The sequence below is a fragment of the Doryrhamphus excisus genome, linkage group LG11 (assembly GCF_037039965.1).
Source record: "Doryrhamphus excisus strain RoL-2023G ecotype Guam linkage group LG11, RoL_Dexc_Guam_v1.1, whole genome shotgun sequence".
Taxonomy (NCBI): domain Eukaryota; kingdom Metazoa; phylum Chordata; class Actinopteri; order Syngnathiformes; family Syngnathidae; genus Doryrhamphus; species Doryrhamphus excisus.
Genome location: NC_136367.1, coordinates 16,090,001 through 16,117,542, shown reverse-complemented (window position 1 = coordinate 16,117,542; position 27,542 = coordinate 16,090,001). Strand labels below are relative to the sequence as shown.

Here is a 27,542-nt window from a genome sequence, read left to right as displayed (position 1 = left end):
AAAAAAAATTTCCATACTAGATACACACCGACTTTATATTATACACTTTATTATCCACAAGCATTGCACTAATATATTGTCACTGAATGTAATATTGATGTGCTTTTTTTTTTTTTACACCCTCTTGCAGGAGCAATACGAGTTCTGCTACAAAGTGGTTCAGGAGTATATTGATGCCTTTTCCGATTACGCCAATTTCAAGTAAAGATCCACCATGGATAATGTCACTCTACATGTCGTACTAACACCACATGCATTCACCGGAACACACACACACACATGGACACCACCGTGCAGAAAGCCGTGAACGTCCATCTGCAGGACTTTTTTTTTTTTTTTCTAAAAGACTTCTTCTGTGGATCGGACAAACTGGCCACAGGAAAAGGGAACAAGAATTCAGCACAGATGGAAGGAGACGACATAAAGGAGACATAAAGCCTTCTTGAGTATTTTGTAACAAAAGTCTTGCTGATACAGCCCCTGATGTGCTTACATATACATAATAATTACTGTGTTGCATCTTATTACTTTAGTTTCACACACAGTTTTCAGTTTGGCTGCATTTCTGGGTGGCCCCTGTAAAGTATTTTATTGCTATATATATATATATATATATATTAAAAAAAATCTATATGAATATAAAACATACTTTGGAGGCTTATGTAAAATATTGTTTTTTATTTTTACTTTTTACAGACAGAGAATTTAACCATTGCCAGAGCCACAGTGTTAGCAACACAGGTAGTGGCAAAGGCTTTGATAAATGACAGTTTTGTTAATATACAGTATTTCAAGCCACTTGTGAACTCCAACCCGCATCAAACATGAACAAGGCCAGCCCGCCTTGGTGCAGTTTTCAGAGTATTTGTTTCACTTTAAAACACAACGTACACCGATAGAGAGGTCACATGGGTATCTTGACTGAGGTCAAGTCACTTGGTTCTGTGGTCAATGCCATTTTTTTTTTACTCTCTATATTGACAAAAGTCTTCATCCTAATACATTTTGGTGAAGAAAACAAGAGCCCTGACCTCAAGCCCATCAAACAGATTTAGAATGAACCAAAAAGATTGTGTTTAATGTTGGAGGAACGATGTTTTATTCCCTTTTCTGTAATGATGGCTGTCCCAGTACTAAAAAAAAAAAATTGCTACACGCACATACCAGTATTTTTTCAAATATTGCATTGAGCCTTTCTTGCTTTTTCCTTTGAGCCTCTGTTTGATATCAGACATCGCAACGCTGTATTGTCACTATCTGTCCACCTTTTTCCCATCGTCAACACTGATGTCGAAGAATGTCGCTTTTTATTCAAATGCTGTTTAACAAAAAATGGGTATTTGCCTTTTTTTTTTACTTTGTGTGCCATGCAGTGTTTACTCATTTTTCTTTTTTTTTTTTATTTTCATTGCTGTACATACTCTGAGGAATACTCACTTGAACTACCGTTTTTTTTTTTTAAGATGAGATCCCAGTTGCTATTTCCCACTCTACGATTGTAATGAATGATGCCAGTCCAGTTGGGGCCGGCAGGTCATCTGTGATGTTTACTTGGAGCAACATAGGAAAATGAAATGATTACATTTACACAGAACTACACACTGCAGGATCATTCATTTTGAATTCAACACATTTCAGGCAAATCGACAGAGAAAATGTTTGCTTTTTAATTGATTTTGAACACATTTTGATTTGAAAACAAGAATGAAGCTCAAGAGTGCCTTGCAGAGTGCATATACCGTACCTCCGACAAGGCCCAACAATCCAAACCCACTCCTACATGTGTCTGATTTATGTGACATGATTTATTTCAAATATGGACATGTAACTGCGGTATATCATGCAAAAAGCCACCAGAATTTAATTCATTTTCACACATTTTGACCTGCAAAAACTGCAGTCAAATCTTCCTCCGATTTGATCAAGCTGTTTAATAATTTAGCGTTAAAAAAAAGATCCGTATTTGAACATAATGTACATCACACTGGTGTGATACTTGTTTGCATTGTTAAAAACGTCATCAGTGTTGATTTGTCTCTGCAGGATTTGCACCAAAAGAAAAAAAAAGCCCTTGCTAAATATATAGAAATGTGCAGAACCACATAGATGATTGATAAAGGATTTGGAGAATTTAGTTTTAAAGTACCACACCAGAGGATACTTCACAAGTGCCCACACAATTTTTTTCCACCAGTTGGACAGTTTTTTTTTTGTTTTTTTTTTAAGTCTTCAGTCGCTCTCATTCTCATTGTGTTTGAGTCACTTTTTTCCTCCTACTGCAGTTGAACAGCAAAATGTGACACCGTGCCAGCTTGCAAGAACCACCAACTGAAAAAAAAAAGTGCCTCACTGATCTATTCGATGTCCATTGTAAAACTCGAGCCATCACGTGGCGGGATATTTAAAAACTGAGCTTTGTATTCCTAGAATTGAAATCTTTGTGATTTCCGTTTTTGATTTCGGTCTTAAAGCTGGAACCGAGACAGTACAGTACAGTTCTTCCATTCTTAAGAAGTTCTACAATAACTTACATTGGAAGATATTTTTATTTTCTCCAACTAAATGTGTCTCCTACTGCACTCATCCCTTTTTTTCTCCTGGACACTTTTCCTTCGACCATCTTTGTTTTGGTCCTATACTGCCCTAGTCCTTTTGTACATAATGTAAGGTTATTTATATTTCATTCCTGTCTGCAGCCGAGCTTATTTTATTACCCATTTCCCCCCTCACTTTTTTTCTCGTTGGAGGAAAAAAAAATGTATATTAAATTGTAATGGGACCATTTTGAAATGTATTGGATGTTTTCTTTCAGCTCTTCTTAATTTGGTATAATTGTCTTAAGATAATCCTATTTTTTAATTTGCCTGTTTTTTGGTTTCTATTGTTTTGTTATTCAACATTTGAATATATGTGTATATAATTATATATAAGATAAAATTATATATAATTATATAATGCCTGATGGCCTTTCTAAGCTGTTCAAAACTAATAAAGTGCTTGAGATTTTTTTTTCGGTGTTGTGTTTGATTCTTTTATTTTGGCATAATTTAAAATGGCAAGTGCATGGTGCAAAAATAATGGCTAATTATTCCTGTGCCCTTTATAGATCAGTCAGTCTTCTTTAGTGTAGTCCTGAAGGGTCTACACTCAATCTTTATGTGCCGCTACACTAATCGGTTAGTCACAATGATATCAACACCTACAGTGTAACCCACCAGTGGGCGTGCCCCAAGGCTGCTATAGGTGGAATAAATTAAAACAGACCGTTTTGGCGGGAAGCACAAATCCAAGGAAATACAACTGGAATAGGTGCAGATTCTGGAAAATCTAGAACATTTTCTGTGCAGGTTATTGTGTGTAGCTGCTCTATAGGAGTCCATAAGTCAATACAAAGGGTAAAAAAATGAGCATAATTAAGACAAATTGACAGCTGTGCCACTAATTAGTAGTAATTGAGAAAGTGTTTACAGATGCTTTTAGTTGTTTATACAATTTTCACAAAATATTTGAGTTTTAGGTCCATTTAGTATCTATAAGGTAGCATTAAATGTACACATTCCCCTGTACAATCGGTGCATACGAAGTATTCAGAACTCAGAGTGGTAATGTAGGCATCATTGGCGCAGTGGAGCTCAGGAGAAGCCGGACGTAAAGGCGCTACCTCCACCTTGTCTGGCCGAGGAGGAGCACTCATTGTCGGACACACTTTGTCAGAATTACCGCTTAGTGCCGTGGAGCTCAGAGGCCGAACCTAAAGGCGCTAACTCCACCTCGCCTGCCCGAGGAGGAGCACTCATTGTCGGACACACTTTATCAGAGGCATCGCTGGTGCCTTGGAGCTAAGAAGCCGGACGTTAGGGTCCCACGTTTACTAAGTGCAGACAATCTTGGCACAACATTGGTAGTCGAAATGTGGTCATGACACATTTTTTGTGGTACTACTTAAGTAGGCCCACCGATTGTGGTGAAATAGCATCTCCATTATGCCACACAGACAACCGTTTACTTGCACAAAATAAACACGGTGCTAACATGGTGAAATCTTCCACAAAAGAGTGCAGCAGCCCAGGGAGGAGATTAGGCATACCCTGGCATGCCCATATAAAGAAGTCCTGTGACGCCACAGGGAGCCACTGTTAGAAAAAAACTCTCCGAAACCGAGCGTTTAGAGGCTCCATCCCAAACTTCTTTCAGGGCTCACTTCCAAATGCGCAAACCTTAAACTTTAGCATGGTTTAACACGAGAATACAACATTCTAACTACATTTATAGCTCACAAAAGTGAGAGAAGCATAGTCGATCTCAGACATACAACGTACCCGGTCATTAGCATAATGCAAATGTGCAATAATTCCATCACTGCCTCTGTTACTACCTCAATCATATTTATTTATTTAACAACCCAATACAATACACTCATATGTGACTTTACTCACCTGTGAACACCAGTCATTATTTACACTATGACCCATTTATCAATGCACTAAAATTAATATATCTGCAATATGTCTGCTCCTGCATATGCTCCTGTGCAATACTATGTGTATATTTTGGATATCTTGTATATATATCTTGTTAAATTGTCTTTTATATACTTTTTTTTAAACTTGACTACTGCACTGAAAGGAGAAGCTCTCCAATCTCGTTGTACATCTTGTATAATGACAATAAAGGCCATTCCATTCCATTCCATTCCATTCAATCTCTCTATCTACCGTTCTGTTCTTTTAAAACTACAACACAAATCATATCATCGTCAGGAGAACCGTTCCACCTCGCCACCTTTGTACAGGAAATACTGCAATTTAATTGAGAAGGGAAATTGCCTGGTGGCCTGGTCAGGGGTCCTCCATGTTTGTTCCTCTCTAATCAGGTGTTCTCGTGATGGCCTGAGAGGGGTCACGAGGGTCGGTGTGGTATTGCAAGATGAATCATATAAACTAATGTTAAAGGAAACCAACTGAAATCTTAGAAATATTAACCAAAACATTCTGCCAAATGTGGATATTTGTGTTTTGAAACCTATGAAAAATGTCAGGGTATTCAACATAATTCTGCACTTTTTAGGAGATTTTAGACAAACACAAATGCATACAGTTTCCGGCATCACTTAAATGATTAACTTTTTTTTAAATAGAGGTGTAAAGGTGTGACTCATGTAATAAGATGGCTGTCCTGTGGGTGTCAGTGCTGTTTGCAGGTGGTAATTGGAATTGGTCAGGCCCTCCTCACCTCATGTCCACAAAGATTGGTAATTTCTTCACTGGGCAAGGAAAGAGCAACGGGGTCAGAGATGGGCGGGACACATGGGGAACACCAATGGAAATCGGAGGGGGGCCCAAACAGAATATAGGCTACAAATATGGCGCTTCAAGACAATCTGTCCAATAAAAGTGAAATACGTTACGAACAAGGAGCGTCCGAAGACTGAAGGAGACAACTTTATACAAGATCAAGTCCGAGGTAAGGTTTATATTTCTACATTACCGTGTCTAAACCAGGAAATCATTGTTGTATTATGAGACTTTTTTTCCAAATATACATGTATTATTGTTAATATAATATAATGTTTTGATTAGGGGCTGCACGGTGGATGAGTGGTTAGCATCTCGTGCATTTGTGGGTTTTCTCCGGGTACTCCGGTTTCCTCCCACATTCCAAAAAACATGCTAGGTTAATTGGCGACTCCAAATTGTCCATAGGTATGAATGTGAGTGTGAATGGTTGTTTGTCTATATGTGCCCCATGATTGGCTTACCACCAGTTCAAGGTGTACCCCGCCTCTCGCTCAAAAACAGCTGGGATAAGCGGCATAGAAAATGGATATATGGATATATTATCACACATAACAATATTATTTTCCAGGTAAAGAAGAAATATCATGAGTGTATCTAGAATGGCTTTGCTCCTCGGGTTGCTTCTATGTATTGAAGCTCAGCTGTCCAACGCCCAGCACTGGTCCCATGGTTGGTATCCTGGAGGCAAGAGGGACCTGGACTCTTTCGGCATGTCAGAGGTCAGGAGCAGTGCCGGTGTGAATACACACTTTGTGCAGTAAAATTTTGAAATGTGGTTTAATATTTATTTTTCAGATTTCAGAGGAGATCAAACTATGTGAGGCAGGGGAGTGCAGCTACTTGAGACCCCAGAGGAGGAGTATTCTAAAAGCCATTCTTGTAAGTGAAAATGTCCTATTCTCTAAAGCCAAAGGTCACAACCGAATGTATGATTTTTTTGGGACCGTGTGGAAGGAGTAAGCTCTTGACATGTATGGAGGACGTATGAAATATCTGAATGTGCGTCGGCCGCACTAATTACGAACATGAGTGGTGCAGGACACACAATGGAGTCCACAAACAATCTAAAAAAAAACGGCCGTAGAAGCTCATACAATTGGATGTGACCTAGGGTTTAGTTAATTCAAATTATTAAACTCTAAAAAACAGATTCACAGGCACACAATTAAGAGAACCAAACATCTCTCTTTACAGTTGGATATCTTGGCCAGAGAACTCCAGAAGAAAAAGTAATGTTTTTTTCTACATACAGTATAGCAACCTGACTCCTTTTCTGTATATTTCTTTTAAATTATTTTATGACTTCAAATATGTTTTGTTGATGTTTCAGTGCGGGCTATTGTGTTATTATTTTGTGGCATTTATGGTCAGTTAATGTGTGTTTAAAATAAAATGTTTATTTTGATATTATTTTGTTGTCTTCATTGCGTGTCTCCAATGTGTAGTCTTCATAAGTGTATTTGATCTAACTTTATTGATACAATACACGCAATACAATGTACGTCACGGACAAACAAACTCGCCACGCATGCGCACCGTTGGGCAGACATGGACGAACTGAACGTCTGCACTCCGCCCAATGTGGAGTCAGACGCTCAATATTACATTAGTAGTGGCACCTTACCGGCTTTTGCCACAGAACCTGACAAAGTAATAAACATTATAACTGATTGTGCCCAGTTTGGAGGTGAGTTTTATCTAAAACGGGACAATTCAGTAATTCGACCGAACGAGCGACGTTAGCCTTCTTGCTAACCGAGCAGTAGCTAGAAATGCTAACGTGACAGGGACCATAGCAAAAACAATTGTATCTTAAAACACCCTATCAGTACAAATAATTACAAGGATCATTCAGAGAAGAACGAAAATTCATAAAATCTCTCTTTTTCGATGTCTCGCAGTGTTGAAATATCTGCTGTGTCGTATTTTCCAACCCAACAAGCTTAAAGTGGTAATGTGACACAGGCAGCAGGCCCACTTTAATCCAGCGGGGGGAGCAGCTAGCAGGCCGAGAGGCTACCAAATAACACCACTTTATGGCTGACCGGTTTAAAAGTCTGTGTCATGCTGTGGCGACAAATTTGTATCTATTGAGTGACTTTAAATATGAGCATTGGGAGAAAAATAAGCACTTTTACCAGGCCCATTTTTCTGTATAACTTTTAAAAGCATGTAACTGCAACATAAGTCATGTCTCAGCAAACACTCAGATTTATTATTTACATTACTGGGAGAGAGAGGGAGTTTGTTTTCACAACAATGCAGAACCAACTATAACAACTTAAATGAGCACCTAAATCAAGTATGCAGTCTGCATTTTTTGGTTATTTTTTTCAAACTTTTGTGACATTGGTGTTTGCACTTTAAGTTAGTTTAGCTTTTGTCCCTTTGAGTGATATTTTCAATAAATATTTATATTAAATAATACATATTTCCTATGTTTTATAGTCAGCTCAGCAGAAATTTTAAATTTCATTGCAAAAAGTGGTTCTGTGGTGACATATATAATTGTTTTTATATTTGTATTTAAAGGTACGGAAAAGAACCACACAAATGTATTAAAATATTCTGTAACGATTAAACATAAATGCAAGGAAGCCTGACACAATTAGTATAGTCAAATAATTATGTTTTGCTCAGCATCATTTCCAAAGTAGTGGAGCTACCATATTTAAAAATAGATGGTCTGTAGTACATATACTTAATTTTAAGAACCATGTACTACGTTGTTTATGTTGAGAAATAAGTACTGTAGTATTTAGTGAGACTTTCCGGTTTGAGCTCTCATAGCTCATTTTTACATATAGTGATAAATAATTTAACTTATGTAATTCTACCATATGTGAATAGGTTGTTTTGGAGGAATGTAATGGCGGTAATTAGCAGTTATCTTACTTTTCTCATCGCCGTTACTGCAGATAATGTACCTAAATGAATGCATATCAGTGTTGAAATGTTAAGTAGATGGCTAGACGAAGTTAGCATTACACATGCAGTGTAATCACTTGTACTGTGTACTGAAGGAGTGTACTTTGCCATGCAGGGAGTGTACATGTAAGTGATGAGGAACTCCTGAAAGGTCTCCTGACTGACCAACGCTGCCATGTGTGTGAAGCTGTGCTGCTGTTCGAGTCTCAGCGACTGTCCCACTATGAGGTTGTACTTCACAATCCGATCTGTCTTTGAGACCTCATTAGACCATATCCCTCAAACTCTCTGTTTCCTGTCAATTGCAGGGAAAGAAACACGCCCAGAAGTTAAGGATGTACCTGCAGAGCAAAAAAGCTGAAATGAATAGGACTACTGGACCACAGGTTAGTTTTTGGAGAAGTGACTCGATTTTAATGCTCTGAGTACATACAACCTGATTATGAGAGATGGGTCATACATAAATGTACGTCAAGACGTCCTGTGTCAGAAATTTAAAAAAATATACGAATACAGTAAACCACATGTGTTGCTGTTTGAATAAGGCCTGTTATTAGTAAAACAATATGCATATTGAAGCAAATCTTACGTATTTATTCCCCAACATAAAATACTAACAAAGGGGAAACAGAAGACTCCTTTGAAGACACTATGAATGATGGGGCTACAAACTGGAACTATTAACATTGCAATTCATGCAATAAGGAACTTTACATAGTAGATAATAATACAGTATATAGTATATAGTATAATACAGTATAGAGTATGCCCCGCCCCGCTTGTACTCATGTTTTAACTGTGTATTAACGAATTAATGTTGTATTTTGCTGTGTCTTCTAGTCTGTTTACTTGCTTTTTATTCAACTCCATTCTTCTGTAAAGTGTCTTTGAGTATTTTGAAAAGCGCTATACAAATAAAATGTATTATTATTATTATTATATTGACTACAGGACATTGGTTTTAGAATATAAATAATATTTAATGCAAAAAATTTGTTTCACAAAGCAATAATTGTCTCTTGCCTGATTTTTACAGCGGAGCATGCCAACCGATAAGGATCGTTTCTGTGAGCTGTGTAACATGGTGTTTTCTTCTCCTGTGGTGGCAAAGTCACATTACAATGGCAAAGTTCACACCAAGAATGTTCGTAAACATTGTCTTCAACAGCCAGGCAAGTGTGCATCAGAGGTGAAATGTAATATCGTGGAAACATCGGTTTTCCAACGCCACTGTTTTTCTTTGATTCAGGTTTTGATGAAGATTTTTGCCAAAATGTTGTCTCGGTTGTGGTACCGAATTGCGTACAGCAAACTTGTATTTTACCCTTTGGTTCGTTGAGTCTTGTGGTATTAATAGAGTTATGGACGGGCTACTCCCAGCATTCAGTTTTTGTACAATTCAGTCTCAGATGTGCCCTTGGGAATGCATTAATCCACTGTACTAGTCCTAAAAACAACATAGTGTAATGATGCACTGACGTACTACTCTACTGCTTTCTCATGTAACTTTACAGACAGGAACACAGAGGTCGGTACTGTGCCTAGCCCTCCAGCAGACTCTGCTAACGATGACCACGTGTCAGGATCGGGGGACGGCACAGACCCGACATCTGCTGCAACTGCAACCAGTTCCGACCCAAACAAGTACTGTGTCCTATGCGCGGCCTCCTTCAACAATCACCAAATGGCGTTGCAACACTACAATGGACGAAAGCATCAGAGGAAGAAGGCCAGACATGAGCTGCTCAAAGAGCTTGAAGATGACGAAGGTAACATGGTGGACCACAAATGTAAATCAATTTAGAGGTGTCATTTTGAAGTTCGGTTGGAATTAGTGAATACATTTAAGGCAGTGCTTCTCATTTTTTGTTGAATTTTTTTTTCTGCCCTCAAAATGCCTGCCTCACGCACCATTTTTTTTGTCCACAGCAAACCCTCTGACTTGTAAGATGTGTAGTTTGCAGTTTAACTCCGTGGAGATGTACCAAGCCCATATGCAAGGGAACAAGCACCGTATCAGGTAAGCTAACGACACAATGGTAAATAGCACAGTGATCTAGTGCAATTCTGTACCACTGCAAACTAAATACACTTTATCAAAACAAATGATCATCTCTATAAATGCTGTATTTTTGATACATCTCTCAAGTCTTATTTAATTGTGTTAGTGTTAGTAAAGAGGGTTAAATGCTGTGGCATCAGCATCTGTCATGGCGTTCATTAGAATCAAAGCACAAAGAATGAATTCCGTTTTTTTTTCTTTGTTTGTTTACCAGGCAGAGGAAGGTCTTTAAACTGCACAAATCCCAACAGAACTCCTATAGCACTTTTGCAGATGAGCTTTCGCATTACATTGAGGTCCAGAAAGCTCGTGGACTCACACCCAAGATTGGCCAGGTTCTTCCTAAAGTCGAACCACCAGTGGAAGGTGATCAACATCAAGAAGTAGATTTACAAATGGAGCGTATGACACAACAAAACCAGCCCATGGCCAGCTTCTATGGCCGGTATTACCCTCCTTATCCCACCCAACCTCGTTATCCTGGCCGTCCTTGGCCTTCCCGGGTTTGGGATTGCAATAGTCCTCCATCATTCCCATCCTCAAAGGCCTCACCTCTAAAGAGACACAGAAAGTGCTCAGGCTCATCGTATACTACCTCATCATCTTCATCCTCCTCGTCATATTGCTCTTCCTCCAGCAGTGGATCTAGTGACAATGACCAGAGTGAACACAGGCAAAGAGAGAGGAGGAGGGCTAGAAGATCCAAGAGGGACAGAGGCAGACCATCAAGAGATGCAAAGCGGAAGCAACAAAAGGGAGACAGTGATTCAGAGGAGCGGAGTAGAGACGATAACGGAGAATCCGGGGAAGAAAGGAGAAGTAAACACAAATATCACAAACGACACACACGGAGGCGACTGGATGGAGAACATGGAGTGAAGGATAATGAAGAACCAGAACCAATAGACATGATGGAAAAGACACACAAGACTGAAGGAAATGTTGAACAGTTGAATCACAGACCGGATGAGCATGACAAGGCCAAATCCAGAAAAGACAAGAAAAAGATAAAAGATACAAAAGATAACAGGACGGAGGAGGAGAAATTGTGGGATGATTCCATTCTTGGCTGTTAAAATCAGGAAGCAGTATGAACAATATCAATTATTAATTCATAATTATCAGTGTGCTAGCGGGCTAGCCATGTTTTCATCCTATGTATAAGCTTCACTCTTACCCCTATTTAAACTTAATCTACTTGCACTTTCTTTATTATTCCTAATTATTTTAAGACAATTGAAATTAATGAAAAAATAGTGTGGAGTGGCTTGTAATGCCTTTATAAGCCTGTGGTGGGCGCTGTTGAGCCTTTTAAGTTCATGTGCAATACAGTCATGGAAAAAAATGATTAGACCACCCTTGTTTCCTCAGCTTATTGAGCCATTTGAATGCCTGGTACAATTAAAGGGACATTTGTTTGAACAGATATAATTTAATTAATTTTAATTTAAGTGCTGATCTCTAGCAAATGCCATGTTTTTTTTACAATAACCAAAATCACTTAATCACAAAATCATCAATAGCATACATTCATATGAGGTGTTTTTGTTATCGTCATTATATTTGTCCAAACAAAATTACCTCTAGTTGTACCAGGCATTAAAATGAACAAGAAACCGAAGAAACAAGGGTGGTCTTATCATTTTTACCATGATTATACATTTTGAAAGTCCTGCATACATTCATAGGGAAAGCTGCTGGAGGAAATGTTTTAATTAAGTAACCAATCTAAACTATGTTACATTATGTTGTTATACATTACTGATATGACACAGCTGCATGGATGTGTGTGTGTGTGTTGTGTTTTCACTTCATTTCTTTTTTCTTTTTTCTGTCATTTTTTCATCTTGTTAAGGCATGCGTGTGTAAAAGAAAACCGCTACTCTTCAATAAAAATGATATTACCTACAAAGTACAATTGAAAAGCGTAGGTCCAGCAGAAAGGTGAACATTATTTTAGAAAATACAATGAGATAGAAGCAACATCTCATCAGATGTTGACAAAACAGTAAAAAAAAGCCTTAATAGCTGAGTGATGTCTAACCAACCGACTCCGAAGCGCTTTTAAGATCTCCTGTTTTCATAGAATCCTGTGGTTTCATTCCATGTCTCACTCGAGTCGTCGAACCACTCAGTACTTTTAGGGGCCCACATCCTCTCACTTAGAGACCACCACACACACAACACACCGTGGATGATCTTCGCATCGCTGCATTAAGAATTCTCTTCCTCATTTGAACTAATTCTTGTCTGTCAAACCGAGACACTTTTCTGGTCAGGCGTTCTACTGCAGTCCCTGAAAAAGGAGTGCTAACCACATACAAAAACGCATTTGTTTTCAAAAGCGATAAAATGTTGAGTTACAAATTCATTTGCTTCAAGTTGATCCAGATTTTGATATTTTAGGTCTTTATTGAAGCTGGGTTAGTAGGACTCTCCCGAGCTCGAGGTTATGCACCTGAGACCACACGACTGTAAGCTGCTCTGTCAAAACACAACTTTTGAGTTTTTTTTTGACATTCAGCACCATGTTGGCTCTGCTGAGTGTCATCATTCACTCTTTTCTCTTCTTCTCTACTGAACTGTATCTATTTTTCTGTTAATGGTCTGCATGTCTTAGGGGAAATCACAACATTAGGTCCATCTGCGCCGCCACGATATATAAGAAAATCAAATTTGTATTTTTTTTTGCCAGGAAACTCCCGTATATTGCCCATTTTTCCCGTCGCCCTCTACTGTGTTTGTAGAAAATTTGTATTGTAGTTTCAAATGCAAATGGAACTATAGTAATAATCACCATGTTTTTTATTATGGGGCTTAATTGAACTCAGAACAGGAAACGAAAATTGCAAAATAACCTTATGTACACAAAAAGAGTAAATATTTTTCACCTTATGTCAAATATGTCATGTTATTGCAATTTCAATTGACAGTGTAGAACTGCAGAGCTACACAACAAGATGCATTTCTGATAAATGCAAACAATCAGGCATCGTTACAAACATATTGTAAAACTAAAACTGTCGTTTCTGGTTTCTCTACAGTCTGATAGGTCACGTGTGTTACCACCAACTTTAGGCCCTGGCACATTGGACCCTCCCATCATCTCATGAGTGAAAGACAGCAGGAAAATAAATGATGAGCACTGCTCTTCATCCTCCTTTGAAGATCAACCAAGATGCGACCCCTTGCAGCTGAAGCGATCCTTCTCATGGCATCTCTTTGGACATCAGGTGAGCTCCTCTGTGTTGTTGTCATATACTTTTACATTTCTCTGTGTTATCGCATTCAGGACCCTTAGCGGGGGAGCTATAGTGCTACACGGATGTTCAGATAGTGGCCTTATAGATCACCAGCCTGAACACAGTCAAGTACAGCTTGATCTAGGACAATACAGCCATGGTTTGATGTGTTCAGACTATGGCGGGTTTAGTAACCGGTCATTTTTTAACTTTGAAACTGCATGAAATCAACCAATCAATTGCAAGGAAACTTTGTAGAGGATTGCTGCACGCACCCAAGTAGAATATCATTCATAGACATAATTTCTAATGAGTATGTAATGATAAAATGCAAGTGATCAAATATTTATTTCTGAAGTTAGAAAGCCAATCCAAAGCCATACAACAAGTAGCTAAGTTTTGTGTAGCAAATGTGTATATTTATCATGAGAATTTACTGCAAAAAGTTTATAGGTTTAGTGTTTGACTGGAGATCTGCTATGTAAATACAGAACATGTCAACATGTCATCAGTAGTCATAGCTTACGGCTTCATTTGGTAAGAAGTTAGAAACCCCGCTCGACAGTTTAGTGCAAATCCAAATTTGTATTGTCCAGCCTTGAAGAAAGCCCAGATGACGGAATATTTGGTCACTAGCATGTTTTCAAAGAGAATAAACTTCAATTAACCATTTGTGTACATTTAAATATTGCTGATTCATATATGAAAATATGTGACCCGGCACCGGGTGGCTGTTGGAATATATGGAATCAGATGGGTGATTGCAACTAATTAATAATCCACATAATACACCTACACTGCAATGTCCAAACATGTGTCCTATTATCTGATTTTATAGGTTCAGGACAGATCCTGCTACATACAGAAGCCAAATTCCTCCACCCAGAGCTCAACAGCACACAGACTATTCAATGTGACTGCGTCAACAGCACCTGCAATTCTGTCTTCTGGTTCCGTGCTCTTCTCAGCCATGACAAGGTCCATTATCTGGGCAGGATGAACAGCGCCGACCGTCATTATTATGGAGACAATGTGGAAAAGACACGGTTCAAAATGAGCAAAAAGAACAACGAGGCCTTCATGCTGCACATCATCAACGTGGCAAAAGACGACGCAGGAAGTTATTCGTGTATTTTAACTAATAGGAGAAATCAAGAGCTGTGGAATCCCGGTGTCGTTTTTCTCCCAGGAGGTTTGTATGCATTCAAAATTAAAGTAGCGGGCTGTGAAATTCTAATAATGGAGGGACACTCGCACACCTCCTGGTTGTGATTTTAGTCACACCTGCATGGCAAATTTAACAATATGTTTTATTAGTTATACAAGGTGACCACTAACTCCTTATTTTATTTTTAAATAAGACTTCCTGATATCTTTTTGCATATTTGTCACACTGTTTCAGCTGAACACAAAATGCAGTTTTTAAATGGAACTTTGTATTCTTAACAGAGAAAAAAAACAACATGGCCCCGTGGGACAAAGTGATTGCCCCACCCTGTTAAAACAACTTAACTGAACCTCATGAATATATCCGTCTGGAAAAGGTTCTCCAGCCATTTCTAAAGCTTTGGCACTCCAGCGAGCCACAGTCAAATGGTGAAAACATGGAACAGTGGTGAACAGTGGCCGGCCAACCAAAATTACCCTAAGAGCACAGCAGCAACTCATCCAAGGGGTCACAAAAGACCCCACAACATCCAAAGAACTTCAGGCGTCACTAGCTACAGTTAACGTCAGTGTTCTTGACTCTACTATAGAACGACACTAGTAAAAAATAGCTGCATTTCAGAAAAGAACATCATACCAACTGTAAAATATGGTGGTGGTAGTATGATGGTCTGGGACTGTTTTGCTGCTTCAGGACCTGCAAGACTTTCTGTGATAAATGGAACCATGAAATCTGCTGTCTACCTAGGTACATTATTTAAAAAAAAACGGTATTATGGAAAGCAGGACGTGAACAAATGTAACAGTTACTGATTGTAAAAGCACCAGATGGAGGGGTAGGATTTAATAAGCTTTGCTTCTTCCTACTCCTTTTGGACATGTGGAACTGGGAACTGATTATGGGATGCATTCAATTGCAAATTGCATTCATGTGCAAATGAAATAAAACCATTACCATTATCATATATTTCATCGAAGAACACGGTCACAGTGAGGTTCAGATCAAACCTTGTTGATTATGAGTGATAGAGCCATTTCTCATGGAACTCTTCTTAAAATACTTCTTCCCACATCGCTTGTGTTAAACTTCTGCTTTATGTGACAGTAACCCCTCCAACGACTGAAGCTAAAACAGATTCACCGCCAAGCCGTGACTGTACCTGCACTTTCCAAGGTAAATCACATTTTCTACTAGTTGTGGTGATATGTCATATCATTTATTTATTAATGTAGCACAAAAGATGAACTCAAATATTGTATATTTCTGTGTATTATTCGCCAGATGTTTGTGACTCACTCATCTTGTGGTCATTGGCTGGACTCGACACCATCATGATGTTAGCGCTCATCTTCACTCTGTATTATTTCAGCCGTAAGTACCGTACTCATCCATGTTGGGGTTCTAATACGTTATAACTCTTGTTTTGTTTACAGGACTTCCCAAAAAGTGTCGCCACCACTTGGTGAAGTAAGTATATCACGATACAGCCTGTTATGGTTTTAATTGAGAGTTTAATGTCATTCTAATGATGTGTTCAAGGAGGAGATAGAAGACACAAAACGCCGCATGAATGCCTGACCAAGTATGTGCCATATAATGTATGTGCATGTATTATGTATTATTCATAATTATTCTTGTATCTATGCAGTTTTTTTGCAGAGCAAGCATTGTATTTTGCATGAAATTGATATTTGATCACATGCATAGTTAAATCTTATTTGCTTCTGATATAATTTTATAGTGAATGTAACTTTTTTTGGAAGTGAAATTTGGCATTTTTAATCTTTTGATCATAATACAGTGCTTAACGCATTCATTCAGCCATAAGCGATATTCATAGTCATATTTACATACGTCTGAAAAAACCACAGTTTTCACTTTAAAGCGTAAAATTTGGAGGTCTTGCGCCCTCGTCTCGGCATGGTTCATCACCTCTATGTGGTTATTACGTGGATATTTATTTTATGTTCTCATTATTTTAATTTTTTATTTCTTTTATGCTCTGCCTCCCGTCACTGCATGTCACTGGGATGATTTTTACACCAACACGATATACGTATATGACCAGAAAAAAACACTTTAGGGTTTAAAATGTTCAACAGTAAATACTGTATATTTTGGAAATATTGTATATGTAAATGTTGAAATGTTCCAAACAGAACTTTTGCATGTGCCTTTTCTGTGAAAAAATATACACATGTATGACAGATTGACATAATGTACCTTTGGTTCAGCAGATTTTGGTAGTTCAGTTTAGACCAGGGTGGCCTGGTGGGCATTTGTGGCCCGCTGCACAATGTAGAAATACAATTAAACAATAAAAAGTTAGAAAAATAAAGCAAAAAGGAAGAATGTGAAGATTAGCCTTTTTAGAAGAGTCACAAATATATGTATATTGATATCCCCTCATACACACAGACACACACAGCTGTGTGTATAGCATACGTATATACTGTACAGAAAAGAAAGAGTGAACTGGTGGTTTCACGTGGCGTGTGTGACACTCTTTCCTGTGTGCAGGAGGAATGGAGATGTGTTCACTCTGTGAGCTCCTCATCTGTGGAACAAAAAGACCACAAAGATACCACAGAGTCAACCACAAGCACAAGGAGGGCGAAGAAAGAGCGTTACCGTTTTGGAAAAGAAGACCCTGACGAAACAAAACGATCACAACTTTTTGTATTTTTAATGAAGCTAACATGCAGGTTTTTGGAATGTGGGAGAATGTCGGAGTACCCGGAGAACAACCACATGGGCATGGAGGCGATCTCCACAAACTGATGCCAAGGCATAGATTCGAACCAACATACTTTTCCAACAAAGGCTGCATGCTAAAAAAAATAAATCAAACTATATGGGGGTCACTTTGACCTGCTTTTTATATATTTTGTAGTGAAACTACATTATATATATATATATCATCAGATGTAGCCACAAAATCAGCAAGTTAGCAACACTGCTCACTCATGGTCTTGCAGTACCTTCAATGTGACTCATTATAGCCTCTAGTGGTAGAAAATGGTATTACAAGGCCTAATAAATTGGCTGAAATAATAATTATAATAAATTCTACAAAGGGGCTGCACGTGGTTGAGTGGTTAGCGCAGACCTCACGCTCACGTTCAATTCCACCCTCGGCCATCTCTGTGTGGAGTTTGCATGTTCTCCCCGTGCATGCGTGGGTTTTCTCCGGGTACTCCGGTTTCCTCCCACATTCCAAAAACATGCTAGGTTAATTAACGACTCCAAATTGTCCATAGGTATGAATGTGAGTGTGAATGGTTGTTTGTCTATATGTGCCCTGTGATTGGCTGGCCACCAGTTCAGGGTGTAAGACAGCTGGGATAGGCTCCAGCACCCCGTGACCCTCGTGAGGATAAGTGGTAAAAAATGAATGAATGAAGACTTTTACCAAGATCCAAAAATAAATGAAAACGACAACTTTGTTTTTTTTTTTACAAATTGTCACAAATTGTGTCATTTGTGTCAAGCTACTCAGTTTGAATATTTGGGGGATAATAATGAGGTTACAACATGGAGGTTGTTCACTTCCTGCCACCACAGTAGCGTGTTTGTGTGTCGTACAAAAGTCGTACAAAGACGTGACATTCGGATCAGTGAGCCCATCCTCCAACACTTTGTAGTGCGCCACATCGATGCAGGACGCACTTGCAGCGTATGCGCTGCAATGTGCAATGCTCTTTTTTTTTTTACGTTTTAGTGGGGGGTTGGTTGGGCGGGGCCCACATGACAAGCAGACCCCCCTGTGTTGCACAGACGCCGTCACTTCAAAATGGATCAGCGGTGGATTTACATTCTGGCAATGCTGTTGTTTGATCACGGTGAGTTCTTCGCACATTTGATATGAGATCTTTGAGACGGCGAGTGACCATTCCTGCTATGATGTCATCTTTTAGGATTAGCCGAAGGAGCAGGTACCGTGTACAAGGTCAAGGAAGGGCAGCCGTGTGAAATAAAGTGCAAACCCTCCGCGTCGGGCTCCATGATCATCTGGTTTCGAGTGCGGGACACATCAGGCGTGGATTTCATCGCATCTTTCTCCAACCAAGGCATGATAAAGAAAGAAGGCGTTTCTTATTCGTCCATTTTCAGTGCTAGTAAAATATCCGAGAACATCATGACCCTAACATCCTTCAGTCAAGGTCGTGACAGCGGCCTATACAGCTGCGCGTCTCTTAAGGGCAACCAACTGATGTTTGGTGACGTGACCCGACTGGTGGGGGGTGAGTTTTTCACTAAAATTATTCCAACCGACGGGACATTTTTGAACTGATTTTTTATTTTTATTTTTTCTGTAGAAAAAACAGAGGTCGCTTCAAAAGCACCCTTGGCCCCCACCGTCACCGCAAAGCCACCCGTGACCTCCTTGCCCTGCGTTTGTGAGACAATTACCAGAAAAGGTAAACCCTCGTCTTTTCAACTTACAACCCCCACTCAGGGAAATCATACACTCCTTTTCCACCAGGCGACCACCTGCCTTGCAGTCCCATCATACTCATTCCACTGGCAGGCGGCTGCACACTTCTTCTCCTCATCCTCCTCATCGTCATCGTGTACTGCAACCGTAAGAGCCTTTCCATAAGTCCATTCTACTTTGATATTTTTATTATATCCACGACTGGAATATTCTATTTGCAGAAGTCAGGACACGCAGATGCCCACATCATTACAAGAGGAGGTAAGTGGCTTTGTTGCTTTGACCTTAAATTATGCTAATGGTTTTATTTCATTTCAACATGCATCACATTACAATTGAATGCATCCCATAATCAGTTCCCAGTTCCACATGTCCAAAAGGAGTAGGAAGAAGCTAAGCTTATTAAATCCTACCCCTCCATCTGGTACTTTTATTATCAGTAACTGTTACATTTGTTCACTTCCTGCTTTCCTAATATATTAGGAAATATATTATTTTTATATTAGGAATATATTAATATATTAGGCTTTCCTAAAAATAAAAAAATGTAAATAATTATTTGTTTTTATTAAAGTTTTTTTTTTTTATTTTTTTATTTTTATTTTTGTCACATATCGAAGTACGAGGCGATATGACCATACAATGACATAATGGGTACCATAGTAACAATATAGTTATGTATAGCACATCATGACTGGTTCAAGACTCTATTAATATTATTGTATTATTAATCTATTAATCTATTAATATTATTCAATTAATATTAATCAATATTTAATTTTATTTTATTATCACATACCGAAGTACAAGGTGATATGAGCATCCAATGACATAATGTGTACCATAGTAAGTGTCAATATAGTGATATATATAGCACATCATGACTGGTTCAAGACTCTTCATCCTTGTATTTAGCAAACATCAACTGCTTGTATTGTTCCTTGAATTGGCTCATCGTTATCATTATGACACACATATGACAACGTCAAATTAAAATATAAATGCATATAAATATCCATGTAATCACGTGTAGTAATGATTTAAAAATCACTATCGTAAAGGAAAAATGCACGTCTGAGGGAGAATTTTGCCCATCAGCCACGTCTTTCTCTTTTCTGTGCATTCTAAAGATATAAAAACAGATAAAAACAGAATGGGATCCACTAACATGGTTTTATATACATGCTGTGACAATGGTACGTACATCAGAATATGTGATACTTTAAAAAAAAAAAATTGTTCAGTGATTTCATCGAACAACATAGAAACGATGACGCACTACGCCTAGCGCTAACTTCACTTATAGGTGGAAGAAGTGAAGTTAACGGTTAGAAGCTACAGAAAATATTGTGAATGATGGGTAAAACGATGCTTTAATGGCCGCTGGAAAATGTGGGTCGCAGGTTGAGACCGTTTAAGAAGCCCTGCTTTCAATCACGTTTTTTTTGGTGTTTTATTCAGGCCGCGGAAGGTGGCAACAACAACAACAACAACAACAACAACGGCACAATTGATAACTGGATGAAATTCAATTTAATTTAATTCAAACTGGAAACGGATGCAAATTGTCATTGAGGTTTATTTATTTTATTAGCAGGATGAATGTTGACAATTTTACACCGATGTGGGATTATTTTTTTAGAGTCTATAAATGTATTTTTTATTTTATATTAGTAATCTGTGTGGATTTTTGTCATTGACTTTAAACATTGCTTTACACTTGCTTTACACTAGATTTTTTATTATAATTATATAAGCTTATTGCTCCATAGCCTGTTTTTCTACAAATACTTACAATACTAAGTATACTTAAATACTTAGTATTGAATTTTTATATTTTCACTGTTGTAAAAACCTGATATTACATTTTATCAGAATGTAAAATGAAAAAAAAATACCCCAAAGCAGTGAAATTAATTTGTCTTTATTTATATGTTCACTTTCTGAATCGAACACATCAAACCCGCTCATTTGCGTTCCCCATCAGTCATTCAGGATGTTGGCTAAAATGGTAGAAAAACATTCTAAAGTTTTAGCAAAATAAATGTTGTTGTCGCGAAGCCCCCCCTCCCCTTTCCAAGTCAACAGGAAGTGGGCTGCTACACCTTTTTTTGCAGCGTGAAAAACCACCAAGTCAGGACTTTCTTGTTCCTGTTCAGGTGTGACACACACGCACGTACGTACGCACACATACAGATCCCCTGCACCTTTAAGAAAAAAAGTGTTCCCATGCTTTCCCATCATATTCATATTCATATTCATGTTTGAATCATTTTTTAGGCACAAGCGGTGAGGCACGTCTGCTTATTTTTATTCCACTTTTCATTCATTTGGTATTAGTAGTAAAATATCTCCCATCTTTGGATGCACACCAACACACACACACAATCCAGAGGGGAAATAATAAAGTCTTTGTATTTACTTTACACATCCAAAGCCCTTTCCCAGTCATACAGTGTTGAATCTTTTTTTTTTTGTGTGTGTTTTTTATTTATTTTTTTACAGTTTGTCGTAAACACAACATTGGTTTACTAAGTGCAATTGTACTTCTTACAAAAATATATACCGAACCAAAAAGCCTCCTGATGACAGATATTTTTTCTAAATGGCATTTGCAAGAAAAGTTGAAAGATGGTGTCTCAAAAAAAAAAAAAAAAAAAAAAGTGAACAAAGCTGTACACTAGTGTATTCATGGCACATGATGGAAAAGTCATTACCGTATTTTCAGGACTATAAGTCGCACCTTTTTTCATAGGTTGGCTGTTCCTGAAAAAACTGTTTATGTTACATAAACACTGGACATCATTTCTGTTTATGTTTATATTTCATGTAGCTGAATAAGCATTGTGTTAGCATATCTTACACATATTCAGCCTGTTCTCTATTCTTTTATTGTTAGAACTTGCCTTCCAAGAGGACGTAATGTCTGTTTTGGTCAAGTAGTTTGGAAAATAAAGACTTATGTATGTTTTTTTCTACCTAATTATGCATTTTTGGCCTTGTGCGACTTATACTCCAGTCCAGAAAATATGGTAGATTTCAGCACATCTTAGTACTATACACTCCTGCGAGTGTATCGCTAAAGATATAAACCCCCAACGTGACGGACAACACCTTCCGTCTCTCGCTTCGCTCATTTGAACTCGTTTTGTCTCCAGCATGTCTTGTCCACAAAGCGAAACAGAAAGCTTCTCGTCTTTGACTGCAAGTGAAACCAAGCAAAAAGGGATGGTTTGATGTAAGTGTGTGTGTGTGTGTGTGTTATGGGTATGTGTACATGTGAACGAGTGTACATGATTGGGGATTTTAGAGAAGTAGAATCTCAACACGGAGAACAGGTTCCTCACTGGTGCTTCATCCGCCGTGACGTCTCACCGCACCGACAACCTGCAACACAAACATGCATTGAGTTCTTAGGCACCGCGTTATAAAATATGACTGGACTGTGATTGGTCAGCATTTTGTGACATCAGCTCCACTGATACCTCTCACTTTTAGCTCTTTCAATACAAAAGACGTAATGGTAACTTTTTATAAACCCGAACGCCCGATCCCAACAATGTATTTATATGTTAAGAGGTGATGATGCAACTCTTCACTAATGTATTAACATTCTAGAGCACCTCTAAGCCATAAAAATGACCACAAGGTGGCAGAAGTGCATTGGATAAGATTTCGGCAGGCATCATCATGGAGTTCAGTTGAAATGTGAAAACTGTAAATATTTATATATATTCATTCATTTCATTTTCTACCGCTTTTTCCTCACGAGGGTCGCGGATTTATATATATTATATATATATGTATTATTTATAAATGCTTTATATTTTATTTATTATAAATATAATATGAAATATTTATACAAAATATTAATATTTTTTATTTATATTTAAATATAATATATTTATATAATATTTTATAAAATATTTAGATTTTATTAATAGTGTTATATTGGTAAATAAATGGATATTTTGGTGTAAAAACAACTCCTGTTTGTAGTTGGGAACTGATATTTTCCTGAAACTTACCTATATTCTACTGCTGCTTACTAAATAATGGAAAAGCGTAGAAACAAGCTTTTTTTCTGATGAAAGAAATATAGAAACTTATTTGTGTATGTTATTGTAATGGATATGAGGAATTATGACATTATTCCGAGGCATAATGACCCATACTGTGCAGTAGGCGCATTAAAGTGAGCAAATGAAGCGCTCCTTTTCTGTTAAGTTCTGTAAACAGCCTACCGTAAAGTTCCTTGAGCTCACTCAAAGAAAGATGCTCTGCAAATATTCCGTGATGAGGGAAATAACAGACAACCGAGAGTATGTATTTCTGTTTTAATACTACAGTATTAGAGTATTCCAAACTTGTAATACTGTATTTCATCTTGATGATATGAAAGAGTGGCTTGGATGACACAAACCTGATAGGAAGTTTTAGCTCCTCTTTCCTTGCTGTGTGGCCACAACGTCTGAGCTTTTCTTATGAGACGGCAGGTCGGAGGCGCCAAGTTCTTCTGGATGTTGTTTCTGGAAGACGAGAGTCGTAATTAAGAATAATTTAGCTTAGGAAACGTCTGCATGTGATAATAATAAACAAATGTAAGATGCTAGTATGTGCGAGGGGAAGCGCAGGCGTGGAGAAGTATCATGTATCATGTATCATATATCATATATCATCATGCATACGCAGGCCAGCAGATAGTTTGATGTGACCAATTATACGGCTCTCTCCATGCAGCAGGAACTGTTGCTTACTTTAGACCTTGACTTGGACTTGCTCTTGCTCTGGAATAAAGTTGACACCTGGGTTAGGTTATGCCACCCTGGTTTCATAGTTAGACCCCCCCCCTGTAAGCTAAGATCTGTGGTAGTGCTGTGTCGGCCATGAATGAACGAGTCAAAAGAACTAGTCCTTTTTTGTGACCGTCCCTAAAATACCCGTTCAGTCCGTTCAGTTGCAAATGCTTTTTTTTTTGATTGGCTGGTGAGTCAGTTCATCGTTCCTTTTACAAGGGCGGGACTATCTACGTGCTTGCCTGTCTGATCCTATCGTCACGCCTCGCTCTGTGGGTGGGTGGGGTTATCTGACTGACAGACCGAGAGATTGACTGACACTTGTTGGCGACAGTTGAGTTGGAACGAACGTGAACATGAGTGAACGGACTGACTCGACTCGGCTGACCGGGTCTACGACCAATTGACCAAAATAACCAAAATGAACGGATCTTTTCACTAAATGAACCGTAATGATCCGGTTCACTGAAATGAACGGTTTTACCCACCACTCATCTGTGGTACAGTAGATCTCCTCCCATTAGCGATTCAGTACCCATGGATTGTTAATCACTGTTTTTTCATGCTAATGTAAACAAAAAGTGTTTTGATGGCGTTATCTGCTGGACATTTGTTTCTACTGTTAGAACAAGTCAGAATGATTGATGAAGAGTGTGAGTGAGGGATGTTCCTCTAACAACTGATGAAGGTCAATGTCTCCTACCTTCGGGGGCTCGGTCTTGAGAACAGGAGGTGTCAGCTCTGTTGAAGCAGCGGCGGGGGTAAGGTTGGTGAAATCACTGGACAGCAAGTCCAAGGCTGTCTTATCGTCCATAGACTTCAACAGCGGAGCAAAAAATTAAAAAAAATTGAATTTGAATGAGCACATTTTTATTGATCATCATCATTGTGGTTTGAAGGACTCACCTTCTGTGGTGTGGCTGCTGCGTCGGCCTTCGCTTCAGCCATTTTCTGCAAAATAAAAACATATTTATTTATTTATTTTATTTTATTTTTAAAAACTGTTGTAATGATTACAATCACAATTTATTATTTTTTTTAAACATTATATATATATATATATATATGTATATTAGAATATTATATATTATATATTTCCTCATACTGTGCCCAGGAGGGATTTATTTGATTTAAAAACGGTTGTAATTATATTTTATTAAAATTTATTATTTTTAAATATTATATTATACACATTTTGGAATATTATTATATAGATTATTATATAATATTATTTAAATAATGATTGCATAAACAAACAATTGTAAATAATAATTACATAAATTACATGACTCCAATATAATACTATAATATATGATCTTATAAATCTGTCAATAACTAATTAATAATACAATTTATGGATGGCGATATCAGTATAAAAATGTGACATTGGTGGATAATGGTATCAGATCATGAAAACCGATCAACATACATGTGTTCATTCCACCACAGAACATACATCATGTGACACATATCAACATCGGTATCAGAAATTGAGAGTGGGACAATATGGACATATCGGTTTTCAACAAAAAAAAAATCACAAAATTAACAAAATTATGACATACTCCATCAGTTTCTTAATTGTTTGCTTTTTTCAGCCATTTTCTCTGAAAACATCACCGTAAAATGTAGCTTTACAGATGCCATGTCTGCCATGCAGGCATGTTGCATGTTATGTCAAATGCAGCCGCCTCAACATATCTAGGAATTTAATGATAAGGTGATTAGAGCCCCCTAGTGGCAGCTCCTGTTGTAAAATTGGTTATGTATCACAATAGACACAATATAAGGAAATATGGAAATATGTCTCCACGCATTGCTAATTGACGGACAACATGATGGTGTAAATGTACCTTGAGATCCTCCTCAGTGGGTCTGTACTCTGGTGGCAGTGAGTCGTCTCTCTCCCCCATCTTGATTAGCCTCTCTTCAACGGCCTTCTTCTCCTGTTATATTTTTTAGAATACAATTTTAAACTTGTATGCACATAATGTGGTTGTTTTTTCAGAGCAACGCACCTTTACAATGTTTTTTGGAGGAACGGGGGCCGGCTGTGGGGTGGGGACGATATCCTTCAGAGTGTCTGACAGAGCATCCAGAGCATTGTCTGCCCCCGAGGACAGCTGAGTGGACATAGATGCAGAATGATAGCTCCTCTAGAAGAATAATTAGCAAAGAGTTCTAATGTGTTGTTGTTACCTGTGATGCTGTTTCTGTGGGGGGGCAAGCAGAGGATTTCACTGTGGGGGCAGCCGAGGATGAAACAAAGTCTCCTGCCAAAGCATCCAGAGCAAAGTCTGCAGAAGACTGAAGGGGAGACATCAACAGGATTTAGATCAGGGGTGTCCAAAGTGTGGCCGTGGGGGACATTTTTAGAACATATGACTGAAAAATCAGCAGTAATTTTACAAGAATAAAGTTAAAAAAGTAACATTTTACCAGAATAACATTTTAATATTTTGAGGAAAAATAAAAATGTTAGTAGAATACATTTTCTTTCATTTTATTTTATTCAAGTCTTAGTATTATGAAAAACAAACAAAGTAGGAAAATAATTTGTATTTTTGGAAAAAATTAGGTTGTGGAAAAAGTTATGAGGAAAAATATTATGGGGGAAAAAAGTCATAATTACAAGAAGAAAATGAATGAAAAAATAATAATAGCAGAAAATGTGACAAAAATACATGGGAAAATAAGATTTAAAAAAAATGTTGTAATGAGAAAAATGTTTCAATTTTACGAGAAGAAATTTCTACTATTATGAGGAATAATAATAAAATAATAATAGCATAGAGTTGAAATGATTGAAAAAAAATATTTTAAAAAGTTGCATAAAAAAAGTTTTTGGACAATTAAGTTAGAGGAAAAAATTAAAATAATATGGGAGTCATAATATATAAATAAATATATATACAATAAAATATAAATTAATATATATATAATAAATTATATAATAAAAATATATAATAAATATATATATTAGTCATAATATTGCGAGAAGAAAATGTACAAAGTTTATTTATGAAAAAATATATATATTTAGAAAATTATCGAAAAAAATAGAGAAGAAAATGTACAAAGTTTATTTATGAAAAATATATATTTTTAGAAAATTATCAAAAAAATTGAGAAGAAAATGTACAAAGATTATTTATGAAAAAGTATATATTTTTAGAAAATTATCGAAAAAATAGAGAAGAAAATGTACAAAGATTATTTATGAAAAAATCTATATTTTTAGAAAATGATCGAAAAAAATAGAGAAGAAAATGTACAAAGTTTATTTATGAAAAAATATCTATATTTTGAAAATTATCGAAAAAAATAGAGAAGAAAATGTACAAAGTTTATTTATGAAAAAATATATATATTTTGAAAATTATCGAAAAAAATAGAGAAGAAAATGTACAAAGTTTATTTATGAAAAATATATATTTTTAGAAAATTATCAAAAAAATTGAGAAGAAAATGTACAAAGATTATTTATGAAAAAGTATATATTTTTAGAAAATTATCGAAAAAATAGAGAAGAAAATGTACAAAGATTATTTATGAAAAAAAATATATTTTTAGAAAATGATCGAAAAAAATAAAGTAAATGTACAAAGTTT

General features: G+C 37.3%; 6 protein-coding genes across 25 annotated transcripts in view; 5 read left to right on the top strand and 1 right to left on the bottom strand.

Annotated features, from left to right (window-relative positions):
- Positions 1-3,009, top strand: part of ptpra (protein tyrosine phosphatase receptor type A) — a 28,242-nt gene extending 25,233 nt beyond the window's left edge. The window contains exon 22 of the mRNA XM_058076279.2: positions 131-3,009. Within this exon, the coding sequence (XP_057932262.2) occupies positions 131-205 (75 nt within the window). The 3' untranslated portion in view covers positions 206-3,009. The remainder of the gene's footprint in view (positions 1-130) is intronic.
- A 2,872-nt stretch (positions 3,010-5,881) lies between these two features.
- Positions 5,882-6,530, top strand: gnrh2 (gonadotropin-releasing hormone 2). The gene is made up of 3 exons (XM_058072491.2): positions 5,882-6,016; positions 6,093-6,176; positions 6,492-6,530. Exons 1-3 carry the CDS (start codon positions 5,882-5,884, stop codon positions 6,528-6,530), a joined length of 258 nt encoding a protein of 85 aa, XP_057928474.2.
- A 281-nt stretch (positions 6,531-6,811) lies between these two features.
- Positions 6,812-12,180, top strand: zmat1 (zinc finger matrin-type 1). The gene is made up of 7 exons (XM_058067631.2): positions 6,812-6,984; positions 8,341-8,453; positions 8,534-8,611; positions 9,262-9,397; positions 9,740-9,994; positions 10,155-10,245; positions 10,502-12,180. Exons 1-7 carry the CDS (start codon positions 6,846-6,848, stop codon positions 11,361-11,363), a joined length of 1,674 nt encoding a protein of 557 aa, XP_057923614.2. The 5' UTR covers positions 6,812-6,845; the 3' UTR covers positions 11,364-12,180.
- A 962-nt stretch (positions 12,181-13,142) lies between these two features.
- cd8b (cd8 beta) lies at positions 13,143-17,606 on the top strand. 2 transcript variants are annotated; one of them, XM_078794550.1, is made up of 7 exons: positions 13,149-13,520; positions 14,368-14,721; positions 15,802-15,870; positions 15,979-16,068; positions 16,131-16,164; positions 16,237-16,279; positions 17,218-17,606. In XM_078794550.1, the coding sequence occupies exons 1-6, from the start codon at positions 13,466-13,468 to the stop codon at positions 16,244-16,246; spliced, it is 612 nt and encodes a 203-aa protein (XP_078650676.1). In that variant the 5' UTR covers positions 13,149-13,465; the 3' UTR covers positions 16,247-16,279; positions 17,218-17,606. The 2 variants fall into 2 exon arrangements, with proteins under 2 accessions (XP_078650675.1, XP_078650676.1); XM_078794549.1 differs by lacking the exon at positions 16,237-16,279 and having other exon boundaries at positions 13,143-13,520; positions 15,964-16,068.
- A 601-nt stretch (positions 17,607-18,207) lies between these two features.
- cd8a (CD8a molecule) lies at positions 18,208-22,544 on the top strand. The gene is made up of 6 exons (XM_058067659.2): positions 18,208-18,539; positions 18,615-18,941; positions 19,017-19,118; positions 19,184-19,282; positions 19,357-19,396; positions 20,597-22,544. Exons 1-6 carry the CDS (start codon positions 18,491-18,493, stop codon positions 20,658-20,660), a joined length of 681 nt encoding a protein of 226 aa, XP_057923642.2. The 5' UTR covers positions 18,208-18,490; the 3' UTR covers positions 20,661-22,544.
- The window catches only part of cast (calpastatin), a 37,677-nt gene continuing 31,178 nt past the window's right edge, over positions 21,044-27,542 (bottom strand). For 18 of the 19 annotated variants that reach the window (XM_058067537.2, XM_058067600.2, XM_078794841.1 and 15 more), the window contains 8 exons: positions 26,131-26,238; positions 25,950-26,054; positions 25,785-25,877; positions 24,838-24,882; positions 24,635-24,748; positions 23,893-23,922; positions 23,559-23,664; positions 21,044-22,522 (listed from right to left, as the gene is read on the bottom strand). In XM_058067537.2, the coding sequence (XP_057923520.2) occupies positions 23,572-23,664; positions 23,893-23,922; positions 24,635-24,748; positions 24,838-24,882; positions 25,785-25,877; positions 25,950-26,054; positions 26,131-26,238 (588 nt within the window). In that variant the 3' untranslated portion in view covers positions 21,044-22,522; positions 23,559-23,571. The remainder of the gene's footprint in view (positions 22,523-23,558; positions 23,665-23,892; positions 23,923-24,634; positions 24,749-24,837; positions 24,883-25,784; positions 25,878-25,949; positions 26,055-26,130; positions 26,239-27,542) is intronic. The other variant, XM_078794839.1, reaches the window with a different exon arrangement.